Source organism: Pollachius pollachius (assembly GCF_949987615.1).
Source record: "Pollachius pollachius genome assembly, chromosome: 6".
NCBI classification, from domain to species: Eukaryota; Metazoa; Chordata; class Actinopteri; order Gadiformes; family Gadidae; genus Pollachius; species Pollachius pollachius.
Window position 1 is genome coordinate 12,507,152 of NC_136939.1, and position 27,299 is coordinate 12,534,450.

At 43.7% G+C, this 27,299-nt stretch overlaps 1 protein-coding gene across 1 annotated transcript in view; it reads left to right on the forward strand.

The window, feature by feature from the left end:
• Nucleotides 1-27,299, forward strand: part of tmem132e (transmembrane protein 132E) — a gene marked incomplete at its 3' end in the record, with an annotated part of 90,549 nt that overhangs the window by 26,950 nt on the left and 36,300 nt on the right. Inside the window, exons 3-4 of the mRNA XM_079738917.1 lie at nt 12,511-12,651; nt 23,930-24,122. Of these exons, the coding sequence (XP_079595043.1) occupies nt 12,511-12,651; nt 23,930-24,122 (334 nt within the window). The remainder of the gene's footprint in view (nt 1-12,510; nt 12,652-23,929; nt 24,123-27,299) is intronic.

Genomic DNA, 27,299 nt, shown 5'->3' on the forward strand with positions numbered 1-27,299 from the left:
TGTGTGTGTGCGTGCATGTGTGTAGGTGTGTGTGTGTGTGTGTGTGTACGCGAGCACATCCCCTGGAGAGGGCAGACGTTTGTGGGTGTGTGCATCTCGAGATGGAGAGATCCTCTTCCTTCATGTCATCCCGTTGGGACTTGAAAGTTCCTCGGGGCGGGGGTGGGTGGAAACATCAAAAGAGCTGACCCTAATGGTGAAATCTATGAAATGTAGTAGTGAACACGAAGGGAGAGTGAGGCTGCAAAGTATCTCCATGCCGTAATCACAGCTAAGCCCTCATCCCGATTGGATGACATGTCCGATAATGTATGGGCTTCTGTCGTGAAACTGTATGTAAACACAGTGTAACAAATGGAAATTAGAATTTCCCTGAAAATATCAGTATGAATGCGTAATCACGGGCCCATGAGAGCCTCTGGACAACAGAGATTCTGTTTTTCAGCCGATGGTAATCTCTGAATTGCAGTTATACAATGGCCCTCCCCGGTGAGGGCACTGTGTCTGGGTTAAAGCATGTTCTCTATGCAGGCCGCCCACTCCTCATTCCCTTCCCCTGCCTCCTGTGCATTTATTATTTTATTTAAATGGTTGGGATAAAAATATCTGAACACAGGCAGTACTATGACAATGAGATTATACCCAAAATTCTCTCTGTCTATCTGTCTCCCTTTCTCTTTCTCTGTCTCTTTCTCTCTATCTCCCTCTCTGTCTGTATCTGTCTGTCTGTCGGTCTCTCTCTCTCTCTCTCTCTCTACCCCCCTTAGTTTATTTTCTATACTTCATCATTTGGCAGGGCTGAGTTCCACTCGTCTTATCGAATAAATTGGACAGTGGCTATTTCCCCGATTGCCTGTGCGGAAAGGTTCTGGCTCACCCCAGGGTCTTCTGCTCATGGCTTCCGCTGATGGGGAGGAAACTACTTAGAATAATTGTGGTCCAGAAGGTCTGCTTTCTAGCCAATGCTGTCGCCTCTGTACCACAACGTGTCCTCCTCCCGCCTTGTGTGTGTGTGTAGTAGAGAGAGACAGCGTGTTCAAGCAGGAGAGAGAGGAGGAGATTTTGTGTGTGGGGAGGTTATGTATTCACATTTCTCTTAAACATGTGTTCATTTCTGCCGTGTTAACCAAATGGCCGAGAGAGCTTTGCACCTTAAGCCAAACAGGGCAGACTCCATCAGCATAACCACGAGCCGTTAAACGCATTTGCCTTTATGGCGTTAATAAAATATAATACAATTATTTTTTGTAACATCACACAGATGTTTTTTATGGGATGGTATAAATGTTCACTGGGTTAACTTGTGTAGTGCCTCCAAAGTTAGAATGAGCCGAGGGCAATTTCACTTTTTCCCAAACCATCGTTTCTCCGTAAAGAAAACCACCCCCCAAAAACTGCAATTGAGTGAAATGCAACTTGTCCTTTACAAGACTGATCCAAGTTGTTGCTGGCAGTTTTTACTGCAGTGCACATCGTTCTGGCGTATTAATGTTTCCCAAGGGATTTCCCCCCGTTTCTCCCGCAGTATGCTGTGGTTCTGACGAGACATCTCGACGCATGAGTGTGAAGCGATGTCTCATCAGGGCCAGTGGATGACTGGCCGGCCTTTTGACAGACTTTGAAAAGCTGCAACAGACAGCAGCAACAAAAGGCAGCCCAAAGTTAAAGCCTGCTGCCCTGGATTACTCCCTCTATGTTTGTGAATACTGAATTCATACCCACCGCTCGGGGGCCTCACTTAGTATCAACCGGACTCAATGCGAAGGCAGCAGTATGTCACGCGGAGGTCTGCGTTCAGTCGGAAGGCAGCAGCAGCCGCCTCGTGCCCATCTCGAGTCTGCGAAACATCAGCATTTAAGATGATGTGGTCTGACATGTGTGGCGTCGGCAACCTTTTTACAGAGGCATGCACGTCTGGCTGTCTATGTCCAGGTACGGTGTCACCTCTCCAGATGTCGGAGCGGTAAACACATGGCACTAAGGACATCTGCGTTGTTCCCTAGTTATTCTAAATATGGCCGGCCATAAAGTTTTGCGGTGCATAGGGTTTAGACAAGCTGCTGATTTCTATCACAGATTGTTTGTTTGTTTTTTCGGAAGATTTTTATGGGCCTTTCTTTACCGCTGTTGGAATAATCCAAGGAAATATTTATCTACTTGGAATTGGAATTCAAACCAAAGTGCAAGTGATGGACCTTACCACCCACATCGCACCTTTTTCTCCCTTCCTTTTTGTAATACGGAAAAACTGTGGATCGGAGAAAAGAGGGCAGGGATATGATTGTTCTTTTAAAACGTCTCAGACGGAGTTGAAAGAACTATGAGCACGTCTAAGCTCATTCCTGTCCCTCCTCTATAATTACGCAGTCTAGATATTTCCCAAAGTCCTGCCAGGCGGTCCTGTTTCTGAGAGCAGCAGAGATGTCTCTTCCGTGTCAACTCTTTGTATATGCTGTTTACCAAAGCATACGCAAAATAAATGTCCCTTGTTTCCGTTCTTTTCGGATTACTTTGATGGTGTGAACAAAGACATCTTAAACGCAGTGCTATTTGCTCTGTAGTTCTGAGGATTTTCTAAGCTTTATTGCTAAAAAATGCAAGAAGATTGAATCAAAATATCCAAAGATGTAAAATAGGAAATGACTGTGCAGCTCTCCATCCCTCTCTTTGTTCTCCTCCATCAAATTCACCTCCCGTGAACTCACCTTGTTTTTCACCACACGCCCAAATCAAGACTACTTGGCCCTGGAATACAGTCCATCGCGGCCCAGTTTTCCCGTTAGTGTGAGATGACAAAATCAGCCGTCGTGTCATCTGGTCTGCCTTTCCGTCACGGACTCCCAGCTGCCCCCGATAACCGCTCAGAAGAGCTGGCCCTTTGTCCATCCGTGATAACAAGCAAACATTTTTTATCTATATTTCATTGTGTGGCTCGACACTTGAACCCTCTGCCAAGTGAACATTGGTGGCTAGCCTGTGCCAGATGGTGAACATGATTTTGGAGTGCTTCATATAAGTAAACAAACACACAGTAGATAAGCAGATTAAAATGCAATTCTGCATTTAGTGCTATACTCCGCCATTTCTCGCAGTGTGAGCACGGGAGAAAGGCATTCAGGCAGACCAATGATCTGTCTAGTTGTACTTAATATTGGATTGCACTGTTTCTATTCTAGTGTATTAAGAGATTTGGAGTGTTTGTAGGGGTGTGTGGGACAGCTTTCTATGTTGGTAATATGGGCGTGATGAAATATCACTACAGTTAAGAATAGGGATCTTGAGATGCTGTATTGATTGTCAGAGCACAGTATGGATTTTGAAGAAAGAAGTGCTTTGTTGTCTCAAGTTTAACCAACCGTCTACGAGCTAATGGCTTGTATTACAGGGTTGTAATACTATAATATTGGATTGTATTGTTTTTTGGTATCCTTATGTGTAAGTATCATTTTTCATACAAGTGGTTTCATCCCTCAACCGTAAAGGTGCAATGCAATATTATAACATTATATACCATTAATATATTATTATAATATTGAATAAGGAAAACTGAAATGCAAGACATGTCAATTGTTGCTACTTATTTTCCAATTTCAGCGAGCGATTGTAAGTGGGTTTGTCTGATTTCATGCTCACACTTTAAAGATAACTTTATTTCAAATAAAATATCAGTCACATTTCCAGGAAGCTCGAATTATATACTATATTTGCCCTTTGCATTTGAAATAACTGGGTTCATGAGATGAGATATTTTTCTAGCCGATGAGTAATACTAAAACCTGCAGTTGGCTGTTGAGCTACCAAAGCTGTTATTACATTTCTTATTGAATATGTTACCTCTTTTAATTAAAGCAAAGCCCACAAAGGCTTTGCTTTTTCCCACAAAGGTCACGCAGAGGCATGGGCCTTTCTTTCACTATCAATGCGTGTCTTTCTCCCGCTTTGACAAGGATTTCCTGCTGACAGTTCAAGGGTGTATAGAGGTTTGTTTAAAAGATAAAAAAGAAGAAAGAAATGGTCCCTACACATCTCCGTACAGGCCACAGCTAGGCAACATCAAGAGCCTCCGAGTATGTGATCGAATCACATGTCATTCACACAAGAGCGAACCTAGCCAAGGACGAGGACAGAAATGCGAACTTTTGAATTATACATATCGTCACAAAATGGCATCTTTTCTTTTGGGGAGGGGGCGTGGGGGGGGGGGGGGGGGTCTGCAGTGTGGGAAGGGGTTGCATGTTAAGTGCCCCTTAAAGGCTTAATGGAGCTCTTGCCTTCAGATGAGTAGTGGTTAGTGGAGGGGGGGGATAGAGGGTTGGATGGGGTGGGGGGTGTTCTTTCCAGATTTAGCAGTCGGGGAGCGGCTCATATTTTTTCTGCAATGCAAAGAGGGAGTGAGGCAAATGCCTGGGAGACGGTACGGTACTGCTGACATTTTACTTGTTTGTTACTTCCTGCTCTGCCGTCATTGGCACATCGCTAGAGGGAACGCCACGGCTGTGTTCGGGAGTGTTTGGCCCCGCCGACGATGCTGGCGCCAGCAGCGCTCTGCGAAGCTGCTTTCCCGCCGCCGTCCATGATCAAATGTTTATTTTTTGACATCCCAATCCACAGCTCTGCGATGCCAGACCAAACTGGAGAAGGGGGGGGGGAGTACAGGGTTGGAGAGCGAGAGAGAGTGGGTTCCAATCTGTTCCGGAGTTACTGTCGATGCAAGACCCCCGTGTTGAGGAATTTTTTGATGAGGAATCCCACAGGGATTACAGCCGTTGGGCCGTTGGAACATGCCGTACGAGCGGGCTGTGTTTGTTCTCAGCCTTTAAGAAACCGAGGGAAAGCAAATCGATTGGACCAACAAAGAAGGATCTGGCAGGGACATGGGTGTCAGGCTGACTTCCACCAACCCTTGGTGGTGGTCTGAGCTTATGAACACACTTTATTTTTAACTAGCCCACCATCTTTTGAAGCATGTTCATAACCAAGAGGCAAAATCTTGATTTTAACATTCATACTTTTTTCTCCCGATGACAAAATACGGGTGTGTACGATGCTCTGCTTCCTGCCAGAAATAAATCTTCCCTGAGTTGTAAAATTAGCATCTCTTCTCAACCTTATTATGTGGGCCAATTAGGGGTGTGTTAAATTATTGGATTACAGTATGATTAATCAAATTAGGGGGTTGAAGATGATTAAGTTGCCATATAAGTGAAAGTTCACTGATTGTCTGATGCGGTGAGAGGTCACCATCCTTTCATAGTTAATGAAAGGATAAATAGGACATTATCATACTGTGGTCAGCGAACTGACAATCTCTCATATTCCACTATAGAAGCAGAAGAGCAGCCCCTTTTCTGGCGTTGGTGCCTTTTAAGAACAGAACGTGGAAGAAAAAAGGGGGAATTGGTTTCCTAGAGGAAAAGACAAGTAGCAAAGGACCCCCAGGTCAGACTCAAGCCACGGTCGCTTACGGGGGTATTACCTATATGGGTAGTGCATTCCGAGGGTTGAGCCACTGAGTTGTCCCTGAATATTGGCATTCTCCGGAATCGGGCGGATAAGTCATGTGACAGTGCTCTTTGTCTTGTGGGGTGGCAACAGGCCCCCCTTGACACATTACATTACATTACATTTATTTAGCTAGCGCTTTTATCCAAAGCGACTTACAGCAGCACCCCCTGGGGCCCTTCCTCTGGGAAGGTCACTGAGGCCCACCGTGAGAGTGGCAGTTCAATCCCCCACTATAAGCCACGCTTATAGGCACCTGCAGCGCTTTTTGCAATGCATCTTTCAACCTGCACTAGTCTTTCATCACACAAAAATATTGTTTTTGAATTTCTTCACCTGTTCATTTTCCATGGCTCCTTGATCTCTGATTACCATGTGTGGCGCTGGCAAAAGAAAAAAAAAAAACCCTGTTTTTAAGCTTTGTTTATCCTTCTATACCAAACACAGCTGCATTTATAAATTCACTGTACAAGGACTCAGACAACTGAGTGTACACAGCCCCCCTCTTTTAATATGTTCCGTCTTCTTATTCCAAACATGTTAAATGGATGCTACATCAACATTTGCAAACAGGATGGCTGCAAATTATCTGTTTTATTACCAACACAGAAGAGATGCATTCCACATGTCTGCTTTCAGTGTCAAATATACTTTTACTGTAGCCAACAGGAACTGTTTAAATTCTTATCTGAAGCAACTGCACGCCATTACTTCGGCACCGAACAGCACGAGAAACTAGTCAAACTGTGTCCTGAGGTGCTATCTTTCATGGTTCAGAGTGTGTTATAATGTTATCCTATCTGATGCTTGGATCCCACCAGTCTAATAAATGGGATGCACCCATTCATCAATAATACAGTGCATTTTTGAGTCATTCTGAATACTCTGGGAATACCAGTCCTGTTTTGTTCCTGCACCGATCACAGAACGTCTCTCTCGCTCCCTAATGTCCCCGATTGTCCGCCTTGACACAAAACATGTCTGTGGGGGAGGTTCCCAGCCCTACTTGTACCATCCTCTTTATCTGCGGGCTCACTCCACAGGCCTGTTGTTGGTAAAAAAACATCCATAGCGGTAGATAGCGGTAGATAGCAGAGTGCTGGAGGATGAGTGCTGAGATTGCTGCTTTTGATCCGCAGGCAAAGAACGGTACGCTGCTTGAGAGACTGACGCAACGCGCTGCGCGGCACCCTCCGAGTCTTGAAGGTGGCTCTTAGCATCTTGTTTTAGATAAGATGAGACAGGACTGCTGTGCTGTGCAGCACGCCATCTCAGTGAACATGCCACACGAGGGAACGAACACTTCAGGGGGGTTAAACGGAGTTGATTAAATCTCAAAGACACAGGGCGACCAAATAAAAACGGGCCTCTTTAGTGTGTGTGTTTAAGTGTTGATTTAGGATGAGTCGGGCCTCGTGTTATAATATGGTCATCCTCATCAGAATGTTTTTTGCCCAGTAATGGAGCCAGAAGTGTGAAGATCTTGGCTCGGCCCTGACGGGGCAGTCAGGCAGGCTCCAGCCATGGGTGGCCTAATGGGTTTCGCCATGGCTGAACAAATTAAGCCATCGGCGGTGCGGGAAGGTAATGGCGCCGGCTTGGTTCAAGCGGCCTGCGGCCCAGTTTGGCCGTCGCCACTCTCCCCCCGCTCTGACTCTGTGAGAGTCAGAGAGTCAGTGCCCAAATAGTCCCTGAGAACCAGGGGCCCCCACTGTGAGCAGGCTCTTTTCATTTGCTATGCTCTTTCATTAATCAGCAGCAGCACAGGGCCATGGGGAGGGGCCGTTCCTGCTGAGGCTCCCGGCGGGTATTGCTTCATCCTCTTTTTTTTGCACTGAGAAAAATTAAGCGGATTCTGAGGGATGGGGCAACTGATTCAGAAACAGTGGCACAATACGATACGGGATCCCTCTTCAAAAATTGGTATCAACATGCAGACCGGAGATTCCCTACCTGCTGGCTACGGCGGAGTAATGAATATAAATGTAAAGTGTTTCTCATCATTGTTGCATTCCAACGGTGATCGTGAATTCACAATGTCCAAGTGAACGTAATGCGTAGCCGCTCATGCAATGTAAATGTTGATGGGGGGAGTGTGCGTGCCATCAAAATCTATTCCGAGTGCGGTAGCGTGGCAATCAATTTCCGCTACTGCAGCTCAGCGTTTAGCCCGAGTCAAACCAAGCTGTTCGAAGGTAATCCAGCTCAGATCTAAGGCAGCAGACGAGCAAATCTTTTACAAATCTCCCGTGTCATGTATTCGGTGGCATCACACCAGTAGCTGTGTGAATAGGTTGAATGACATGGAAGGGACGAGAAGGTGCTTTCTTTCATCACCGGCATGCCATTGCTTTTGCTGGCTTTAAAATTCAATGTCGCTGACTAATCGTGTCCAAGTGGATGATGGCTGGATGCGTGGCTGTGTAGGCTAGCATTGGCAAACACCATAAAAGCAACAACAAAGAGGTGAAGGATGGAAAATCAGTGCTTTCAAAGCCAGAAGTTTAGGTGGAATTTAAATAGGGACCTTGAGAGAACCAGGTATTCAGACGAGAGTGCTCTCAATGAAGTTGTTTCATCTTTCTCAAAGAGCTTTTTGTTGAGCATGAAAAAATAACTGACGTCATGTTGTGCAAGCAGAGAAGCAAAATGGGAGCATCCATTTATTCCCGTGAAGACAATACTGTTAGTGCCCCGAGAGCTTTGGCCTGGTTTTAGGCGGCAGCCACTGCCACATCGATACTGATCACCTAAATGATTATGAATCCTTTGGATTGGACTGTGATCTGAATAAATGTTAAATCTATGCATCTTTGGTGGGCTTTTTATGAACACTCACGATGTGTGTGAATCAGGTTCCCAGTCCCTGCCTCATAATTGTACAAGTGAGCCCTCGCTCAGTTCTGTTATTGATAAATGGCCGCAAGCAGACAGGTCTCTAGTATATTAATAATTAATTTCCATATCCTATTTCATGAAAATGTGCCTCAGATCAATACCGTCCATTGCGTCTGCATGTCCAATGGATTAATGGCTCGTCTCTTCGGAGACACCAATGCCATTGCCAGCTAGGTCTCTGGGTGCAGCCCTGCCGTTGACATTATCAGATGTACACCAAGTAGGAGGGCGGCCATTTACTTTGCCATTTTCACATATTAACCCGGCTTTCGCTGTAAAAAATAAAAAAAACACGCACATGAACTCATCCATGATATTGTCATGCAGTCAATTCACTGCTCTATGGACTGGACTGCGGTGCACAGCCATTTTCATGCAGATCTAAAAAAAAAGTACTTATTTGACGCTTAATATATAAATAAACTGACAAATCCTGGGGACCAGTGTCAAACAAACAAGACAAATGTGTCTAATAAACAATGAACACACACACACAAATCTCCATACTAATCAGCGTGTCACATTTTGTCAAACGACCCAGCGATGCTATCGTGTGTAAATAACTCTAAATATGACTAAACGTATCTCATCTTTCAACTTTATCACAAACGCGGTGCATCATTACTTGTAAAACCCGGGCTGGTTTTTGTATGCTGCTAACAGAACGTGGGGGGAATTATCAATTCAACACAATCCCTCGGCCGGCATTTCCTCCCAGACACGCCGTCTGGCAGGTGACAGACGTTTGGTTCCCAGGATGCGTGACAACTTGACATTGTTGTTCTTTATGGTTGTCGTGGAATGCGGACCCGACTTTGCATATGCATTTGCAGCTCAGGCTTTTTACCATTTCTGGTCATCATTTCCGTCGTTTATCAAAGATGGAAACTGATGTCTGCTGAATAAAACATGCTGGATTTTATTCACAGTGCGAAATAAATGAGGGTATCTCCACTTTGTTTTTCTCCTATAATGTGGGACACTGGCTGTGTAATGCGGTGCAGCCCAACGACCATAGATTGTTTGCGCACCGATAGTGACAAACACAGGGGGAGCCAGGAAGCAATCCATTCTGCCTGGTTGTCTCACTTAAGCGTGCAATAGCTAACGCTCAAGGCCTCAAACCTGAGAATTTAGGATGAAATTAAGTTTCAGGAGAATTCACACATCGTCCCTCTGATCAGTCAAACCACACAATATGAATAATGGCGTCTGCTGTGCATTCCTATTGGGGGTGTGCACGTGCGTGTACCTGTACACGCACCCTATAGTTCCTATGCGTGTACCTGTGGTACAAGGACCTTGGTTGGTACAAGCGATGAAATTGTCAATAATAGAAGAAATTTAATGTTTAAAAACTAAATATGTTCTAAATATTAGTGCATTGCCGGATTTCCATTGTAATATTTTCCATTGAGGAATTGTGGTCATTTGTGTTTGCTAAATATACACACTGATAGCATAAACAGCGTTGCTGTCTTTTTCTTTCCACTGTGTCCCACTGGCCATGGCCTTCTTGCAGTTATAATTGTGTATAAAGGGACGCTGGAACCCTTTGCTCAGCCTCAAATGGTTTTGATGACATTTTCGTAGAACACCTTAAGTCAATGGTTGGGATCCACTGCCCTAAATCACATGTGTGAGTTGACCATGTCATCTAAATGCTTTAACATCCTTCAACAATCAGACTCTCTAAATATAATTGTATCATTTGATTTGTGTCAGTCATACCTGTAGTGTTGTGTAATCAAATCTTGTCAACCTTAGCAAATTATCTTATGAGCAATATTAAGTTTTATATAATATGAAATAGTTAAAGATCCCATGGAATGCTTCTATATGAATGCTTTTATATAGCTGTTAGTGGGCCCCTAATACAGTATTTAAAGACGTTCAAGAAATTAAGCCTTGGTGCAGAATTACAGCCACTACGAACCAGTCCCACAATGAGCTTTCCACAAACATGCCGTTTTTAGAGGCGGGTCAAGGTGGAGGGTGGGGGTGCGGCCCTGAGCAGCTTGCGGCCACGGTACCATGCGCTCGTGTTTACAGTGGTTCTATCGCAATGGCGAGGCGCACACAGCTATTGGCCGTGTTCTGTAAATGCTCCGGTGGGAGTCCTGGAGCTCTATATCTAAATAATGTCATATTATACATAGATATCTATATCATATAATATGTATTATCACGGCCAAAAGACTCTGTGTGCGTCTCCAGACTATATTATGAATCTCAAATCTTCCGACGTCTCTGGTTCTTCCAATTGTTCTTCCACGCGGTAGACTGAACCGCGACATGGAGGAGAAAGGAATTGTTGCCCGCGATGTTGACCGCGATTATCTCCCGTCAGAGCCCAGCTGCCTGCTGCCGAGCCACCACCGCCTCGGCAGCGGGCAGCGACGATGCACGACCACCCGGATAATACCAACAGCAGAACAGTTATCCAAATAACAAAGAAGTGTACAACACTTGCAGTACAGTGTGTGTATAGACATTGTAGCACATTGTCTCATTGGCGGGCCAAATTCTCTTCAAAGCAGAGAAAGGGGAGGTAACATGTCCCCGTATGACGACATACGACATACGGGAACTCATAATAATGTTCGAAAACCTCAAAGTGAAGTTTTCATTCCATGGGACCTTTAATGTTTTTTTGGCCTTTTTGCCATCTTCTGGGGTTCAGTAAACAGACCCGTCCGATGGTTCACAACCTACCCTCAAACTATGCCACAACAACAACAACCGCCATTAAAAAAACAAACAATAATACCATTCCTGGAATAATGGATTTACTCGGTACTGGAGGCAACAGAGGAAACAACATGTTAAGGCTCAGTAATAGAAAACAGAAAGGAGGCAAAAAAGTCAAACTTTATAAAGCTAGAGCAGTGATGGTGCTCACATCAGTGTAATTACACATAAGGTGTTATCTGCTCTAGACCAGGAAATTATCCACTAATGCTCACTCCACTTGCAATGTCACCTTAACCATCTCTCCCGGAGCCACTTCCACTGGGCAGCTTCAACTTTCAGCTGCTAACGGCCACATTGGCCTAGTCTTGAGTTCACCTGTTAACTGGCTGCACACTTGTATGACGGAACAACGCAACTGATCCCATGACAGACCATTTGAGTCATTACCACTCTGAGGAATTCAAGAGGGATTTCAACTGCTCCTTGACACATTAAACATACAACATTACTGTCTGTTCTGCATTTATCTGCCTTTCGTCATTTTACCTGGCCTGATCAATTTTTTTCTCAGAGGGACTCACAAACTTACATAACATTAACTTCAAGTGTCATGTTTCACTTCCGCGAAAACCCACTCGAAGCCACTTAAATAATGCTCTTCAGTACTGTTTGCAACAATAACATTTGTTTAAAAACCCCATCTAACACATTACCACCACCCTCACCGCCCCACGAACACCACCACACCCACCCCTTGGCAAAGATGAAATGGCCAGAGTTCAAACTATGTGCCATTTAAGCATCCGCTGTAATAAGTCTGAGCGATTGGCATATAATGGGGCGACAGGGGTGCTATAGAGGGGTTATAGGAGCAGGGAGACCATCGCTCATCCCAAAGGCCCCTGTGTTGCCCCTACTGATGTGGGCTTGAGTAGCACTTTCCGAATGCCGACCAGCTGCAGTAGTGTCCAGCTGCCTCGTCCTGGTTCCACGGAGTTGCTGACCTTCAGAGTGGACCGGAGGAAATATCCTGAAATCGTTGCTTGAACACCCACCATTTGGACCAAGGATAATGCGCATGGTCATTTTCACTACTACTTCAGCATCCAGTCTTTGTCAGTGAAAACGCCTGAAGGAGTGCAGTACTATACTGCCGGGTTTGGGCTGAGGTCTGCACCAGTGAAGACGGTAGTCCCTATCTGTGTATATATCACGCTGCCACATGTCTGTGGACATTCATCTCTGCCATTGATTCATCTCCCAAATTGCTTCTGCCGAAATGTGACGCGAAGGGCCCACCTCTGACCCTCCACATAAATCACACATCCTAATATAATTGGCTTGTCCTGTCTTTTTTTCCCTCCTCCTCCTCTCCTTCCCCTTTCCTTTTCCCCCCTATGCATTATGTTTCTGAAGGGTCAAGGCGAAGAAGGGAGTAAACCTGCTTCAGACGAAGTCAAAGAACGCCCAGTGGAAGGTGGACTGGGAGGTGCAATCCGGGGCGAAGCATTCCATCACCACCATTGACGTGAGCAAGAACAAAGTGGCAAAGGCCGGGTGAGTCCACGTGTCAAGCGAACACACACACACAGACTGACAAACACACGTACATGTGACACATACACACGCAGACACAGACACACAAATGCAAGTACACGTGATACACATATTCCCACACCCACACAAACCAAACTGTGTTTTGACACTCAAACACTCTTTTAAAAGCAGTTGATCCTGTCCCTACACATTGCCCCTACATTACTAGTCAGTGCTGTTGTGTGTGATTTCACATTTTCACTACATTACTATTGTGCTGTTGTGCGTGATTACATATTGGCCCTACATTACTAGTCAGTGCTGTTGTGTGTGATTTCACATTTTCACATTACTATTGTGCTGTTGTGCGTGATTACATATTGGCCCTACATTACTTTTCTGTGCTGTTGTGTGTGATGACACATTGGCACAAAATCACTTGCCTGTGCTGTTGTGTGTGATTACACTTTTTCACTACATTACTATTGTGCTGTTGTTTGCAATTACACATTGGCCCTACATTACTAGTGTGCTGTGGTTGTTATTTCACTTTTGCACTGCAGGACTAGTCTGTGCTGTTCTTTGTGGTCTAAAGTTGACTTTTTATGTAGTTGTTTTTGGTGGGATGGGTCAGAATTGGTTCAGAAGTCCAATCCAATGAGAGCAGTTAGACTTTACTCAGCAGTCACCTAACACACCTTATGCCTCATAGCTGATGATAGACGATGTACCAAAGTGTTCAAGTAAAACAGCATATAAGTATTCTTGAACTATCAATTTGATTGATGATTTTAAATGCCAGCAATAAAATTGAATTAGATGTAACAAGAAAAACATAATCAAGTCTATAAAGATAACCAAAAGCACATTGTCATATGCAGTCCCTGATTATGGAAAACAGGGAGAATTCTCCAAGGTTGCTCCCAAACTTTCAGCCCTGCATTTGTGAACGTATCGACAAGTTTATTGATCAGTATGTTGGATGACCATCTTTCCATGCAGTAAAGCTGCTCTAGTGCACAAGGAAAAAATTGTGAATTGTTACAATGCAAGGAACTTCAATCTCCTTTGCAACCTGTATTCTATAATATATGCCCCCCTAATGGATGCATTGGCGGTACTTAAGACGTATTGGTTATATTAACTGTCCATCAAAGTGAAGTCGTTCCACATGCAGCTGAAATGCAATGCACTCCCCGCATTGCCTGGCGCGCCATGAGTCCAAATGCTACATGTGCATTAGCAGGACAATCATTAATTCAGGTTTCTACGCGCAGCATTTAGGGTTTCCTAGGAAATCTGGGCCTTACTTTGACATCCCACACGATGACACAGGCAGGCTTTGGTATGAAGTCATGGCTCAGTGTGGAATCCAGAATCAAATGAAGGATACTGGGCAGGGGCACCATGACACCATTGTATTTAAGAGGACACAAATGGAGGTCGCTGTGCCCATAGCAAAACATCTTTTTTTTGCAGCACATATCTGTAGGCCACACATGTAATAGCATCACTCCTATCAGGCTAGCGCCACTGTCATAGGACTGGCCCTGACTGACACCAGAGAGGGGATGTAGAGGCCCCTCTCTGATGGAGTCTTCAGTCTGAAATAGGTGATAGATGTGTTATTTTCTTGTGTACTTTAGTAGCTATTTTTGATGAGTACAACTTATTACTTACCAAATAATCCCTAGCTCTTATGCTGCACTGGCCCTCTTATCTAGTCGGCATGTCTACACACACCCCTAAATTTGCTTAATTTGCGGAAGATCTTGACTTCTGAAAAATTTGGCTCTGAAAGTTCAAATGAAGATGTGTAAAAACCTACATTTCACATTTGATTAGATGTCCATCTAATAAAATGTTTGTATTGTCTCCCTTTTGCAAGAATGAGGATATACTTCTCTGAAAAATAAATAAATAATAGTCTGGGAACACTACTAACAATCAAGTTATAGCTTCTTGAAAATAACATTATTTATTCAGGCCAGTAAGGCCAGTAGTAAACGAGCTAGCAGCAGTTGCGCTATAGTGACAGCAGTTTATTAAATGATTCATGGAAAACAAGAATGAGTTGGCTGTTATTTATCCTTTTTTATGTTCATATCATGTAAAAGCATGACTACCCATGCGTTCTTTTAGTGTCAAAGCAGTCATCTTTTAAGATCCGTAAAGCAGAAGCATGCTTCGATGATTTGTTTTCTTTGTTTTACCATGTCTATGTTTATGTACAAATGTTAGACTAAGTATGGTAGTTCAAAACACTTTAAAAGGTATTGTTTTGAACACGAAACTCTCATCTTGAAAACTTGACCTTTTAATACTGGTATATGCATGTGCATAACCGAATGTGGACATTATCAAGAGCTTCCCGACAGCTGTAGAGGAGCAGGACAATACGACATACCGTTAAATTCCATATCTGTTCCTTTTACAGTTGAGAATATAAAATCTTGAACATGGCACGTGCCCCCTCAGTTCAATGGCCCCTTTGCTGTTTGTAATGGGCACTGGTTCAATCAAAGATTAAGATACCACAGGCCTGCAGATGCAGCGTGATAATTGCAGTCATATTAATAACTTAATGTGCGTTGGCCTCATGCTGTACAATGATCCTCGTAGAAAGCTTCTGCTGATTTAATTTTAGGCATCATAATACTAAAGCATTATACCTAGCAACACAAAAAGTAATGAAAACAATGCAAGGCTAACGCCAGGGATACACTGTTCAAGCGCATTAGCACACATTAACATGAAGAAGCTTGAAGAGTTTTGGAAATGTAGGAGCGAGACTCGCTAAGCCTCCAGCATGTGCAGATCAAATATGTTATGGAGCCCTAGAGCCTTAGCCTCTTAGCCATGGATTGGGTGGTGTGTGGGTTGTGAGGTGGGGTTGACTGCCGGGTCAAGCTGAAGGGCCTGGGAGATTAAAACCGTAGCCTGTAGTTTGAAGAATGCAAACACAAAAAACAAAAGAAGCCATTCTGGCCGTGACCTCCTTTTCTAACCCTTGTGTCTTAGCGGCTCAGCGCTGCCCTGCATTGCTATATTTAGTGAACCGTGTCAAACTATCTCTGCCATTATGTCGAGATGCGTGCAACGGGACCAAACACAATTCATTCTTTGAAACATGAAACCCGGTCAGTTCTCTTTTCTTCTTTGAACTAGAATGATCGATATCTGGGTAAATGTTGAAACCGCGATTTGATATACCTTTTAAATCTTATTTTGTTAATGGTTAATTATTTTCCTGCAGTGGTATTGCATATTGCTTAAGATAATAGCTTATACATTGTATTATATGCTTCAGAAATGATGTAACCATTCCTGATGCAACCGTTGCTAACTGTTGGACAGGCTTGAACTCTGCAAGTATAATAATTATTGATGGGATATTCAGATCTATATATAAATATAACTTCTGAATATTTATCCCTGAATATGAAATATGCACGTATCATTAGAGAGAAACAGCCCCCTGCTGTGGACTTAAGATTTGTTCCGAAGCCAGAAGATGGTTTCACTGTTTATCCCCCAGATAATATAGTCTTCAGCATGTCAATGAACACCTTTATCACCCACACAAATGCAATTACACAGAGCCTGGGATAACAAGCTTTTCCCGTGTTTTTTATTTCCGATACCACACTTTTTTCTGCACAATGCATGATTTAGGATAAAATGACAACAACAAACATGTTACTAGATAAAACTGAAAACTAGTGTGTTCATGAATCATTCAGCGTTGCATATTCTCCACAATATCTTAATCCTCCCTCATGAGTCGTGGCTCTCCCCCCTACCCGCAGAAAAGGTTTATTTATTCATACTTTATTTATACCTAGATGTCTTAACAACACATTCGTGGAGAGGTGTCACGTCATTAGCATTCCTCTAGCTCCACACAACCGTCACCGTTTCCTCCTCATTCCACCGTGTAAGACCCAGGCAGGCCAGCTGTAGCCATTTTTGGTGCCCTAGGCGAGATTTATGTAGTGCGAGCGCATAGCGCTTAAAACATTTTGGGCCCCACATTTTTCCGGGACCCATTTGGGGTCATTTTAATGTTAACAAAAGATGACGCACCTCGATGTTCGGCTTTTCCGTCCTTCTTCTAAATTCTGCACCCGAAGGCTGAGGCCTTTTCACTGTGAAAAAATGTGTGAACTCTGTGATTCAGTCAGTCAGCAATTGCTGGCACTTCCGTTTCCGACTTGTTGTGATGTGGATCAAACAGTAACACATTCCCCCCGCTTTCAGTGCGCAAAGAAAATGTGCACCTGGCCAGGGCAAATGAATCATTATGCGGAACAGAGGTTCAAAGTGTCTTTCTTTCTCTCGTTCTTTGTTCCTTTGCTACCTGTAGGCATAAAATAATGAAGCCCCCCGGCAAATATTTTTATTTATTTTTTCTCATTATTCTCTCTCTTCTTTGCCTTTGAGGTCAACCAGCCTCCACCAAAAGGTGGCGCTCTTTAGGATAGCGCCTACATGGCCTAGGCCTTTAGCCGGCACTCTTCCCAGGCCTTGGCATGCTATCGTCATTCCCGAGCCTGTCACCTGTGTTCACATCCGGGGAATTAATCTGTTTGAACATCTGGATGTGTTTACCGGTGAAGTGAATCAAAAAAACAAACACGAACCAACAACAACAGAACATTGAGGAAAATGGGTGTTTTTGCCTCTACACACAGGGAAGCTTGTGTGTTTATTCTCGGTCTGGTCCCCCTGGCTCTTACGTGAGCCATGGCTGCTTTGACAGGTGGATTGTTGGGTAGGTGTGGTTGTGACTTCAGCGTTTGTGTTAGGTGGTGCTTAATTACCATTGTGCAACCTATTTGAGACGTTCATTAGTTATGATTATATGAATTCATTATCATTCTCATTCATATTTATTACGTTTACTGAACGCTCGTATTTCCGTTCAGTGATTCAGAGGAATCGTAGGAACCTATTGTATAAATATTAAAGCGAAAGGAGATACAGTAGTTACTATTGAAGTAAGGAGCCTAATCTTCGGCTTGGGAAATTGTATCTTGGCCGGAAATCAAATAATTTCATGGAATATATATTTTCTCTGAACCAACAAGCAAGCTAACACAACTTTGAACAGTATACGAATTCTTTAAACAAAATTCATTTTGCAGAACGTTCGTCCTTAAGTGACTATTTAGAGGCTAATGTGTTAGTTGCTAATTCAGGATGGCTCTGCAAATCTTGATCTGCATGAGTGAGTAAAAGGCTGGTTGGCATTCATGTGGTGTCCACCGTCCATTGTGTCGTAGCTGCCAAGAAATACAGTCAGCCATTTGTGCATCCTTGCACGTTACAGTCAGGAAATATGATCAGTCCCCATTAAGTAAGCGCCCGTTAAGTACGTCTCTTGGCTGTTTTCTTAGCTATCGTCATTTCAAGCGTTTGACCCCCCTTATTAATCAGATCAAAAGGGGCCCTGATCAAAGGTGGAAACCCTCCGCCCAGTGCGTAGCCGGGGAAGCTCTGTGACGCAGCTTTTAAAATAGATATATTTTTCGAGCGCCAAATGTAGACGGCACATCATTAGTCAAATGGATTGAGCAGTGGTCACACTTGAGTGTGTTTGCCCTCCTCTCTTCTCCAGATGCAATTACTCAAACTCTCATTAGCTTCTCCTTCAGCTTGTTTGTCCTCCCGCCTCTAGCTTTTAATGGGTCTTTCCTGCAACTTTGTTGTTTGAGAAATATTGGGAGTTTTATTACATTTTTGTTCTATTAAACTTAAAGGCTATTGCAAAAAAAGCCATTTTAAATGTTGTTTTTATATTAACTGTGATATCTGCTTCCTAAAGTACATCTTGTTTATTTTTTGAATACTACCGTGATTGCGCGAATATTGGCTGTGGCCTATATACACATTTTGCAGGCAAATTAAGGTTGTGCTTTTTACGAGCGCAGCGAATTTACAAATGTGTGTGCCCAAAATCGGGCTGCGATGATTTTGCCGGGCTGCGATTTCCACTGTTGTGATTATGCCCCACCCATAGCAGGTTGAACCAGCTACTAATAACTACAGGCTTCTTATTGGGTAATATATCACAATTCTGTTTTTTTTTTCTTTTCAAGCTAGTGCTGTTGTGCAATATCATTGAAAAAAATGTACAAAACTTTGCAAAATGTATAAACCACCTTCTTAGTTGTGTGATCAAAGCAGTATGTCTTCTTTGTAACTTAGTAGATCGTGTTTCCAAATAGAGCACACACAACGGCGCCGCCATACTTATGACTTCTAACACTGCTCAAAACCTTGGCAATACCAATCATTATGTTAAACACAGAACAAGACCATCAAATATTCTGACTTGTGTTTCTACTTTCTACCTTTCTACTATGGGACGCTGCCAATGACTCGTCTGGTGTGCGATCCGCTTTACATTAATGCTCTGCCGTTAGAGGGTCAGACTCGTACCCAGAGTGTATCCGAAAGAGACCGAAAATGGTCAAAAATGCAACCATTTTGGTCTCAGTCTGGAGCCTGGCGTGTAATCCTTTGACACTATCCTGCAATATAAACATCACAGAATTTCAAAGGCTTTTCACAGACTCATTGATTTGTTATGCTGCAGCTTTTCAATACTAAACACTTGAAATAAAGTTCAAATCAAAAGAGTGTCTTTGTGAGACTTTGCAACTTTCAGCAACACGTGGTGGCCTTCGGGTATGATTTGATTTACTTTAGATTAGGGATTTATTACTGCAGCCTTCACAAGGGTGCGGCCTTTAAACAGGATGTTTGTTTTCAAGCCATAGTTGTTAGCAACTGGGGCTTATCTACGTTAGGGTCCATATGCGCTTAATTACCTTAGTGTAATTCAAGGAATTTGTCTATTGACCGATATTTACTGTAAACATCTTGAGATAGATTTGTGTGCTTGTGTATATTTAGTTGGTTGTACTAGGATGAATTATACTTGCAAAATGGTCTCCTGGACATAATATAAAAAAACATTAGAGATCATTCTATTATAGAAAAAAAAAGGCCCATTCCCTGAGAAATACGGAAAAAAATCGAAAACTGCATCAGCAAACCCAATTTAGTTTAGCTTTTATTTTTTCTTTCTTTCTCTCTTTCTTGCGTCTTCTTGTTTTTTTGAGACTGCTTCTCGAGCCTGCGTGACTGGAGGTCAGGGCTTTTATCAAGTGGCTACCTGTGTCCATTTCCCCCCAGCGCCGCGTATATATACCATGTCTCCCTGTTACAGGTGGAGTCGCTTTCCGCTGTGAGTGATGTGGAGACAAATAGGTGGAGATCTCATTGCACCGTTTCCCCCGGAGACCTCTGGCTTCTCTCTCTCTCTCTCTCTCTCTCTCTCTCTCTCTCTCTCTCTCTCTCTCTCTCTCTCTCTCTCTCTCTCTCTCTCTCTCTCTCTCTCTCTCTCTCTCTCTCTCTCTCTCTCTCTCGGGTTGGCGCCGTGGTCTGTGGAGGACAGGCAGAGACGGCGGCCGCTGAAGTACCCTGGTAGCTAGATGACGTTTAATGCGCAATGAGCCCTGTGGAAAATTTAATTTGCCTCCTCCCGCACGCCCACTCATCAGCGGTTAGTAGGTTTTTATGTCATAGAACCTCTTGTTGATCTTAGATTTACTCGCCCAGATTTACATATCAAACCTCATGAATACGGCCTAATGGTAGCTCCACCACAAACTAATAGCGAAGCTCCTATCTAAACGGTTTGGTATCGTTGTTCTATACAGTGGAACAAGATACGAAGCCAGGGAAAATAACGTGTCAATGTCTATAAAAAATCACAGCAATTAGACTAGCCCACCAGCAAAGCAATCACTTTGCAACAAAGTGCTCATCTGTAGCCAATGCAGTTGGCTAAGCACACACGTTTCAGTTCAAGAGGGGCGTACCGAAACCCCAGGATTGGCCCGGGCCGAGGAAGTGAACGGTCTCGCGGGTTTATGAAGCACTAAGGGCTGGCAGTATGCGTCCATTCAATTTGGCTAAGATGTCATTTACAGCTAGTGATTTCTCATTTTGTGAATTCCCAGGTAGGGACTGCGGGAGAACTGTATCAAGCCCCCGGCCACCCCCTGTGATTAGATCATGTTCAGCTGGACAGTAACGATATCAACTCCAAATCTAATCAACCTTACTCTTACTCGCTCTCTTGCGTTCTCTTTTTTTGCATACACATACAAACAAACACACACACACACACACACACACGCATACACACACACACGCATACACACACACACACACACACACACACACACACAAACATACACACACACACACACACACACACACACACACACACACACACACACACACACACACACACACACACACACACACACACACACAAAGTGTGCTCATGTTCAACCAGAGTCGTGTCAGTTTGTCTGCATGGTGCTAGTGTTTCTACTGTCAAAGCCGTAAGCGTACCCTAACCATGCGGCCGATCACCGCAGAACTCACAAACACCGGCAACAGACTCAGACTTGTAGGGTAGTGTTTGAGGAGCAGGTCGGTTTCCGATCAACCACTTTTTCACAAAAGTTTTTAGCTCCGGATTTTTGTCTCTTTTGTCACTTTAATGCCACAGTTAAGAAGGTGTGATTTGTGTGTATGGGTGTGTGCATTTCCCTTTGTGTGCTTCTCTCTGCGTGTCTAGGTGTGTGCGTGCCTGTGTGCCTGTGTGTGTGTCTGTGTGTATGGCTTTGTGTGTGTGCGTGTAGGGAGCGTACGGTGTGAGCTGTGAGAACATGAGCACAGGCTGGGAGGGAGCTTTGACAGGTAGCAGCCCAGCTATACACAGTGCCCTCTCTCTCGCTCTCTCTCTCTCGGTCTATGTCTCCCTCTCTTTCTCTCTCTCTGTCAGCACATCTTAAAACCTAACGGCAGATCGGACCAGCGCTGTCGCTTCGTCAACGCCGTGACGTTCACTGCGCTGCTGATGATGCCGCCGCCCGGAAAAACCCTGGCTAAGAAAGAAAAAAGATTCCGATTAGTTCCAGCTCTTCCCAGACAGCGAATGCTTCGGCTTGTCCCTGTAGACATAAATAAACTTGCTGGGATACGGTTATTGTTAAGTTTTTACCTACTGCTGGCTCTGTGGAGTGCTACCAAATGCCAAGCGATGGGACAAACACATGGTCTGTGCAAAGAACACAAGGCGTTGTGGATTGTTTCAACACTGCTGCCTGTATGGTTGGCCCGTACCGTGTCGCTGCCATTCACAAACATAAAACCTCTGGGAGGACCACAGCCTCAGATGTCGTGCGATCAGGGTCCAATATGAACTTCTTAGAAATGTTTGTCCTTTTACCTGCAAGAGTTTAATTAAAATCAGCCGGCCAAGGAATTGTTTTTATACTTAACCCAGACAATTATTAACCTGCCAAATGATCAATTCTATCCGCTATTGGCTGGTGGCACGTTCCTATGTTGAACCCTGTATATGACCTACGTTGGCAAGCAACACACCATGATATCATTGTATTACTAAGATGATTGCACACAATTGCATAATCTACATTTGCTGCTGTTTGGGAGTGTCTGAGCTTCTTCTTAGCTGAGCTCTTCTCTCTCAGAGGCACTGCCTAACCATACTGCTGCTGTTTCTTCTTAGCTGAGCTCTATTGTATCAGAGGCACTGGCTCCAAATACTGCTGTTGTTTCTCCTTAGCTGAGCTGTACTCTCTCATACTGCTGTTGTTTCTTCTTAGCTGGGCTATATTCCATGATGAAGCCCCACCTCATCATACTGCTGTTGTTTCTTCTTAGCTGGGCTCTATTCTATGATAAGGTACCACCTCATCATACTGCTGTTGTTTCTTCTTAGCTGGGCTCTATTCTATGATAAGGTACCACCTCATCATACTGCTGTTTTTCCTATAGGGGGATGTTATCCACATACATCTTTTTTATCTATAGTTTTTTTAATCTTTCGTGCCTCCGGTCTGAGTTTTACGAGCCAACCAGGGTTTTCTGTTGCTCTCCTGCACTTGTATTTGTATGGTCTTTTTTAATATGTACGATTATTGTATTCCTTCATTATGCAAATAAGCTAACTAAACCAAAACTAACCTAAACCTAGCATACAGTATATTGCTATATACCACAACTTCTAAAACGAGAAGTCAATCCTAGGTTTTTTGGCTTGCGAATGAGAATAAGAGTCACGCTCTAAGGCTAGATGTACTGTTGAGGAAATTTGCGTGAAACACTAAACAGCAGGTAAAAAAAAAAGATAATTTCCCATAATCCATGTTGGACACGTCGGCACTGTGGCCGCATTCATCTTGCTTTCTGTGTCGCTATTCCTTGCAGCCCCATACTTAGGACTGTAATGAACAAAATCAATATTTCTAATGGAGGACTTTTAAAAACAAACAACAACAAAAGTAAAATAAAACAGCAGCAGAGGACTTTGTCCCCGGCCGGGCACCTCACTTAATTTATTGACTTGAGGCAATGAAGGCCCTGACAGCCACTCTGTGCGCTGGCGCGGTCCCAGCACATTTTTCATGCACCCACGCGAGCACAACTCCCAAACTGAGGAGATGGTTGAGTTGGGAAGTTGCGCTAGTGCTGTGCCATGACTTTAAAGCTTTTGTGAAGATGGCTCATCGGACTCCCACGTGCATTGTGTGCGATGCCCTTCCATTGCGCTCGCAAACATGCAGGCACACACACAGATGCAACCATGCCCACATACCCACATACAGATTCACACATACAGATGCACAAATGCCAACGCACACGCAAACACACACACACACACACAGACATACACACACACACACACACACACACACACACACACACACACACACACACACACACACACACACACACACACACACACACACACACTAATACGCAAACAACAGACACCTATATACACAGCCACACCTATATGCACTCAAGTGCCCACACACTCAAACAAACAATTTCACACCTACACAAACAGGTCTGATTGATTGAGGTAACAGGCACTGATGTGTGTATATGAGTTTACCAGCTGACATTGTCAATTCCCTCGGCCCGGTGTTAATTATAGATAAGTGGCGGCTATAGGGACATACTGTATTGTTCTTCTCTAGTCGGCCCCGGATGTAAGCACCTTGCTCTGTTCACCTTTTGTGAACTTCACATTGTGTCTTCTCAGTTTAACTACAGTATGTACAGCAACGGCCATTCTCTCAAACGACTACACAATACTTACGACTACACACACACAGTGATTGATCCCACATCTCACTGCTTCACCTCATCTTATTTCCTGTTGTGTTCTCCCACCCATCAGCGAGGTCCTGGGCAACGTGGAGGTGATGCAGCTGGACTTTGAGATGGAGAACTTCACCAGCCTGTCTGTGACGCGACGGATCAACTGGAACATCGACTACAAGGGCCAGAACCCGCCGCCGGACTCTGAGAAGGTGGTGACGGAGCTGACGGTGGTGCAGCGGGACATCCAGGCCATCGTTCCCCTCTCCATGGTAGGTCACCCCCCTGCTGTCGTTGTGACTGCTGGTTCTTCGAAACGCCCCTCCGCTACGCGGAGGGGGCCCCGAACCACCGACCCCCAGGTCGGAAGGCAAAGGCTGTAACTGCCGGGAGGCTAAATGACTGCAGCAACGTGTGTGTGTCGGCATATTGGAGCTGACTTTGTGGATGGGGATTGAGGTTTACCAGAGGACCCATGTCAAATCCCTTACACTAAAGCTGATCCAAATTAGTGGGGGTGCTATGTATTACACGGTGGGGGCTAATTGTATATGATTAGCTGGTCTAGCCCACTTCCCTTGGGGTATAAACTGCTAAATAGACGTGTGTATATGGCACACTCTCAGTTCCTAGGTAGGCACATGCACACTGAAGGTATAAAACAATTTATTTGTGGTGAAATATTGTAACGCCTACAAATCTGCCCAAAAATGTGATGGAGTATCAATGGGTAATTTGAGCAGAATTCCATGTTGTCATTTTCTTTTTTACGTGATATTACCTTCTTGATAGCTTCCATCTGTTTTCTAATGAACCTCCCAACACACACCCCAGAGTTTTGTCATTAAAAGTGTTCTTAATCCACACTTGGCGCTCGCTAATGATCTGATGATTGCCAAGAAGGCTGTACCAAGTCCCAGCGCAGGATGCTAGACTATCCAACACCCGTCTAATTGTTGCTCGCCACTCCTATAAGAGTCGGTAATTACGGAGATAAGTCTATCAATTATAGAAATAATAACAACCACCACCAGGAGGTAAAGGTAATTTGTACTTAGGTGATTGTGTTGTCCCATGACTCATCGTTAATGAACGAGAGCTGATTCCAAACACATTGGCGGCTGAATACATCACATTGTTGAAGGATGTGTTTTTAATATTCCTAAATGGTGCCTGGGGGCTCTCGACTGAAATCACTTTCAAATACAAATCCTGCATCATCATCACATAATTTGGATGACACCACTAAAACATAAGTTAGTCATATTCATTTTTATATTCATCGTCTGTTCAAAATTTAGATGATCGTGTGTATTTTTCAGGGGCTAAAAACTGAGAAGAGGGTTAGAATCTGCATCGTGTTTTTCATGTTGTGTTAAAGCACAATCACACTTTGGTACTGGATAACAGCCAGGGTACAGTATACAGTATGCATGTTTTAGATTGCGTATTGGAACATGTTTTTTTCCAGTAAAGCCTTTAACCTCATGCAAAGGAGACAACATTATGCATTAGGACTAATACTTAAACCTAACTGCAGGCAGCCAGTTCACACCGAGACAACCTGAGCACTTGTGTACTCCAATCCAATCCTCGTCATGCCAATAAGTTTAATCCTGACAACCGATGAATAGCGGAGCCGTTGTAATGGGCCGACAAGCCCTAAGAAGAGCTTTCTTTAAGTTGGTCACCTGTTGATTGAAACGTGTTCCAAGTCAATAGCCAGGCTGCATTGAGAGTTTTGACCTATATTTAAAGAAATAATGGGGTTTCTTACACACGTTGAGGAACAAAAGAGAAGCAAGACTTAGGCGGAGCAAATCCCAACCTTGTCATGACTAACGAGTTTGCTTTTGTAAGCTGAAGGAGACGATGAGCAGGCCGGACCTGTGAAAATTAATTAATGCTTTTCAAAGCAATCTGGCTTTAAGTCCCTGCAATGTGTGTGGGTAACAGTTGGACCCTCCTGAGCTCATTTCTCATGGTGGTATTTTTCTATTCCACAATAGCTTGTCAAAGTTAAGATTCATTATGCGGGCGTAACATCAACTTAAGCCGAATTTATTTCTGGTAGTGATACCAACTGTCAATCTATATATAGTGTGATCTCTTGTTTCCCCTCCCCCTAACATCTTAATAAAACACAGCTCTTCAGAGAAAAACTTGCCACTCTGGCCCAATCAAATTCAATCCTGATGGATTAAATCACGTTCCTGCAGTGCTTTTAATTAGAAATACCTCCTGGTGTGAAGCCAATTGAAGCGGCCGTGTTAAAGTGGAAACTAAACTGCAAGAATGTGGACGTTTACAATATAATTAATTAAAAAAGCAAGTCAATAACTTCCCACAACTTGTCAAGACCCTCTTTGAAAGGGTCAGTAGCGTCGATTTTTATGATACACCTGCAAAATGAATTAGCTGCTTGCCTGAAATGCTGACTGCAGCATTCCCTTTTCTGTTCCATTTATATTTAATTGTTGATGTCTCTCTTACCCGGCATGCTCTGTTTTGCCTTTTTAAAGTCAAAGGTACTCATCAAAGCGCCATGCTTATTACTGGTGTGAGATCGAGGGATGAAAGTGATAAATGTCGTTGCCAGCGTATGGCTCGAGCAGCTATTGGCCATCTTCTGCTTCAATGAATAACTGAAGTGTGTGCTTGGCTTCTTGGCCACCATAATACTTTGACAGGAAATAATATACATCGCCGTTGAACTACATATTTTAATACACAAATAATAATGCTCAGGGGCTGTCAACTTTTAAGAGTTAGGTAAAGGAGGTGACTACAAATTATTTTTGTGCCATCACCCAACCCCAAATGACCCGCAAATTTTCTCATAAATCAAACACGATTTATGCATGAAAAAATAAATCATATTCACAGTGAGATTTGGTCCCCTCATTGGCCACAAGTCCTCCCCATAAATGTGCATGGTGAATCTTTAAATGTCCTAGGCTGAGAGCAGGTCAGTAGTTATATCGTACATAGACGGTCTACTGAAATCAACTTTTCCGTTCATTTACTTCCTGTGAGCTGTGATCAGTAAACAGATCCCCGATATAGTCCTCCATATTCGCGACCGACTCCAGGTGTCAACTTTGTTTGTGTAGATTGGATTTAGAATCTGTATCATTTCACTTCAGATTTATTTCTTACTCCGCTCCGAGACTCTTTCACCTGTCAAAACAAACCTTGATCCCAGAGGTTCCCATCTAACCACGGTAAAAAAAACATGATACTGTAGACCTTATCAACCACCCGACAAATATCAGAAGGCCCGTCCTCTCTCTCCAATATACGCACATTTGGCCAAATTGTGATATCTAACCTAACTCTAACCTCCTAAAGCTGCTGATTCACTGTAACTCATTGGCTATCAGAGTGCTTTTTACATTCCATAAGCACTATCTGCCTAAGTCATCTATTTGACGTAGGCATTTTTGATT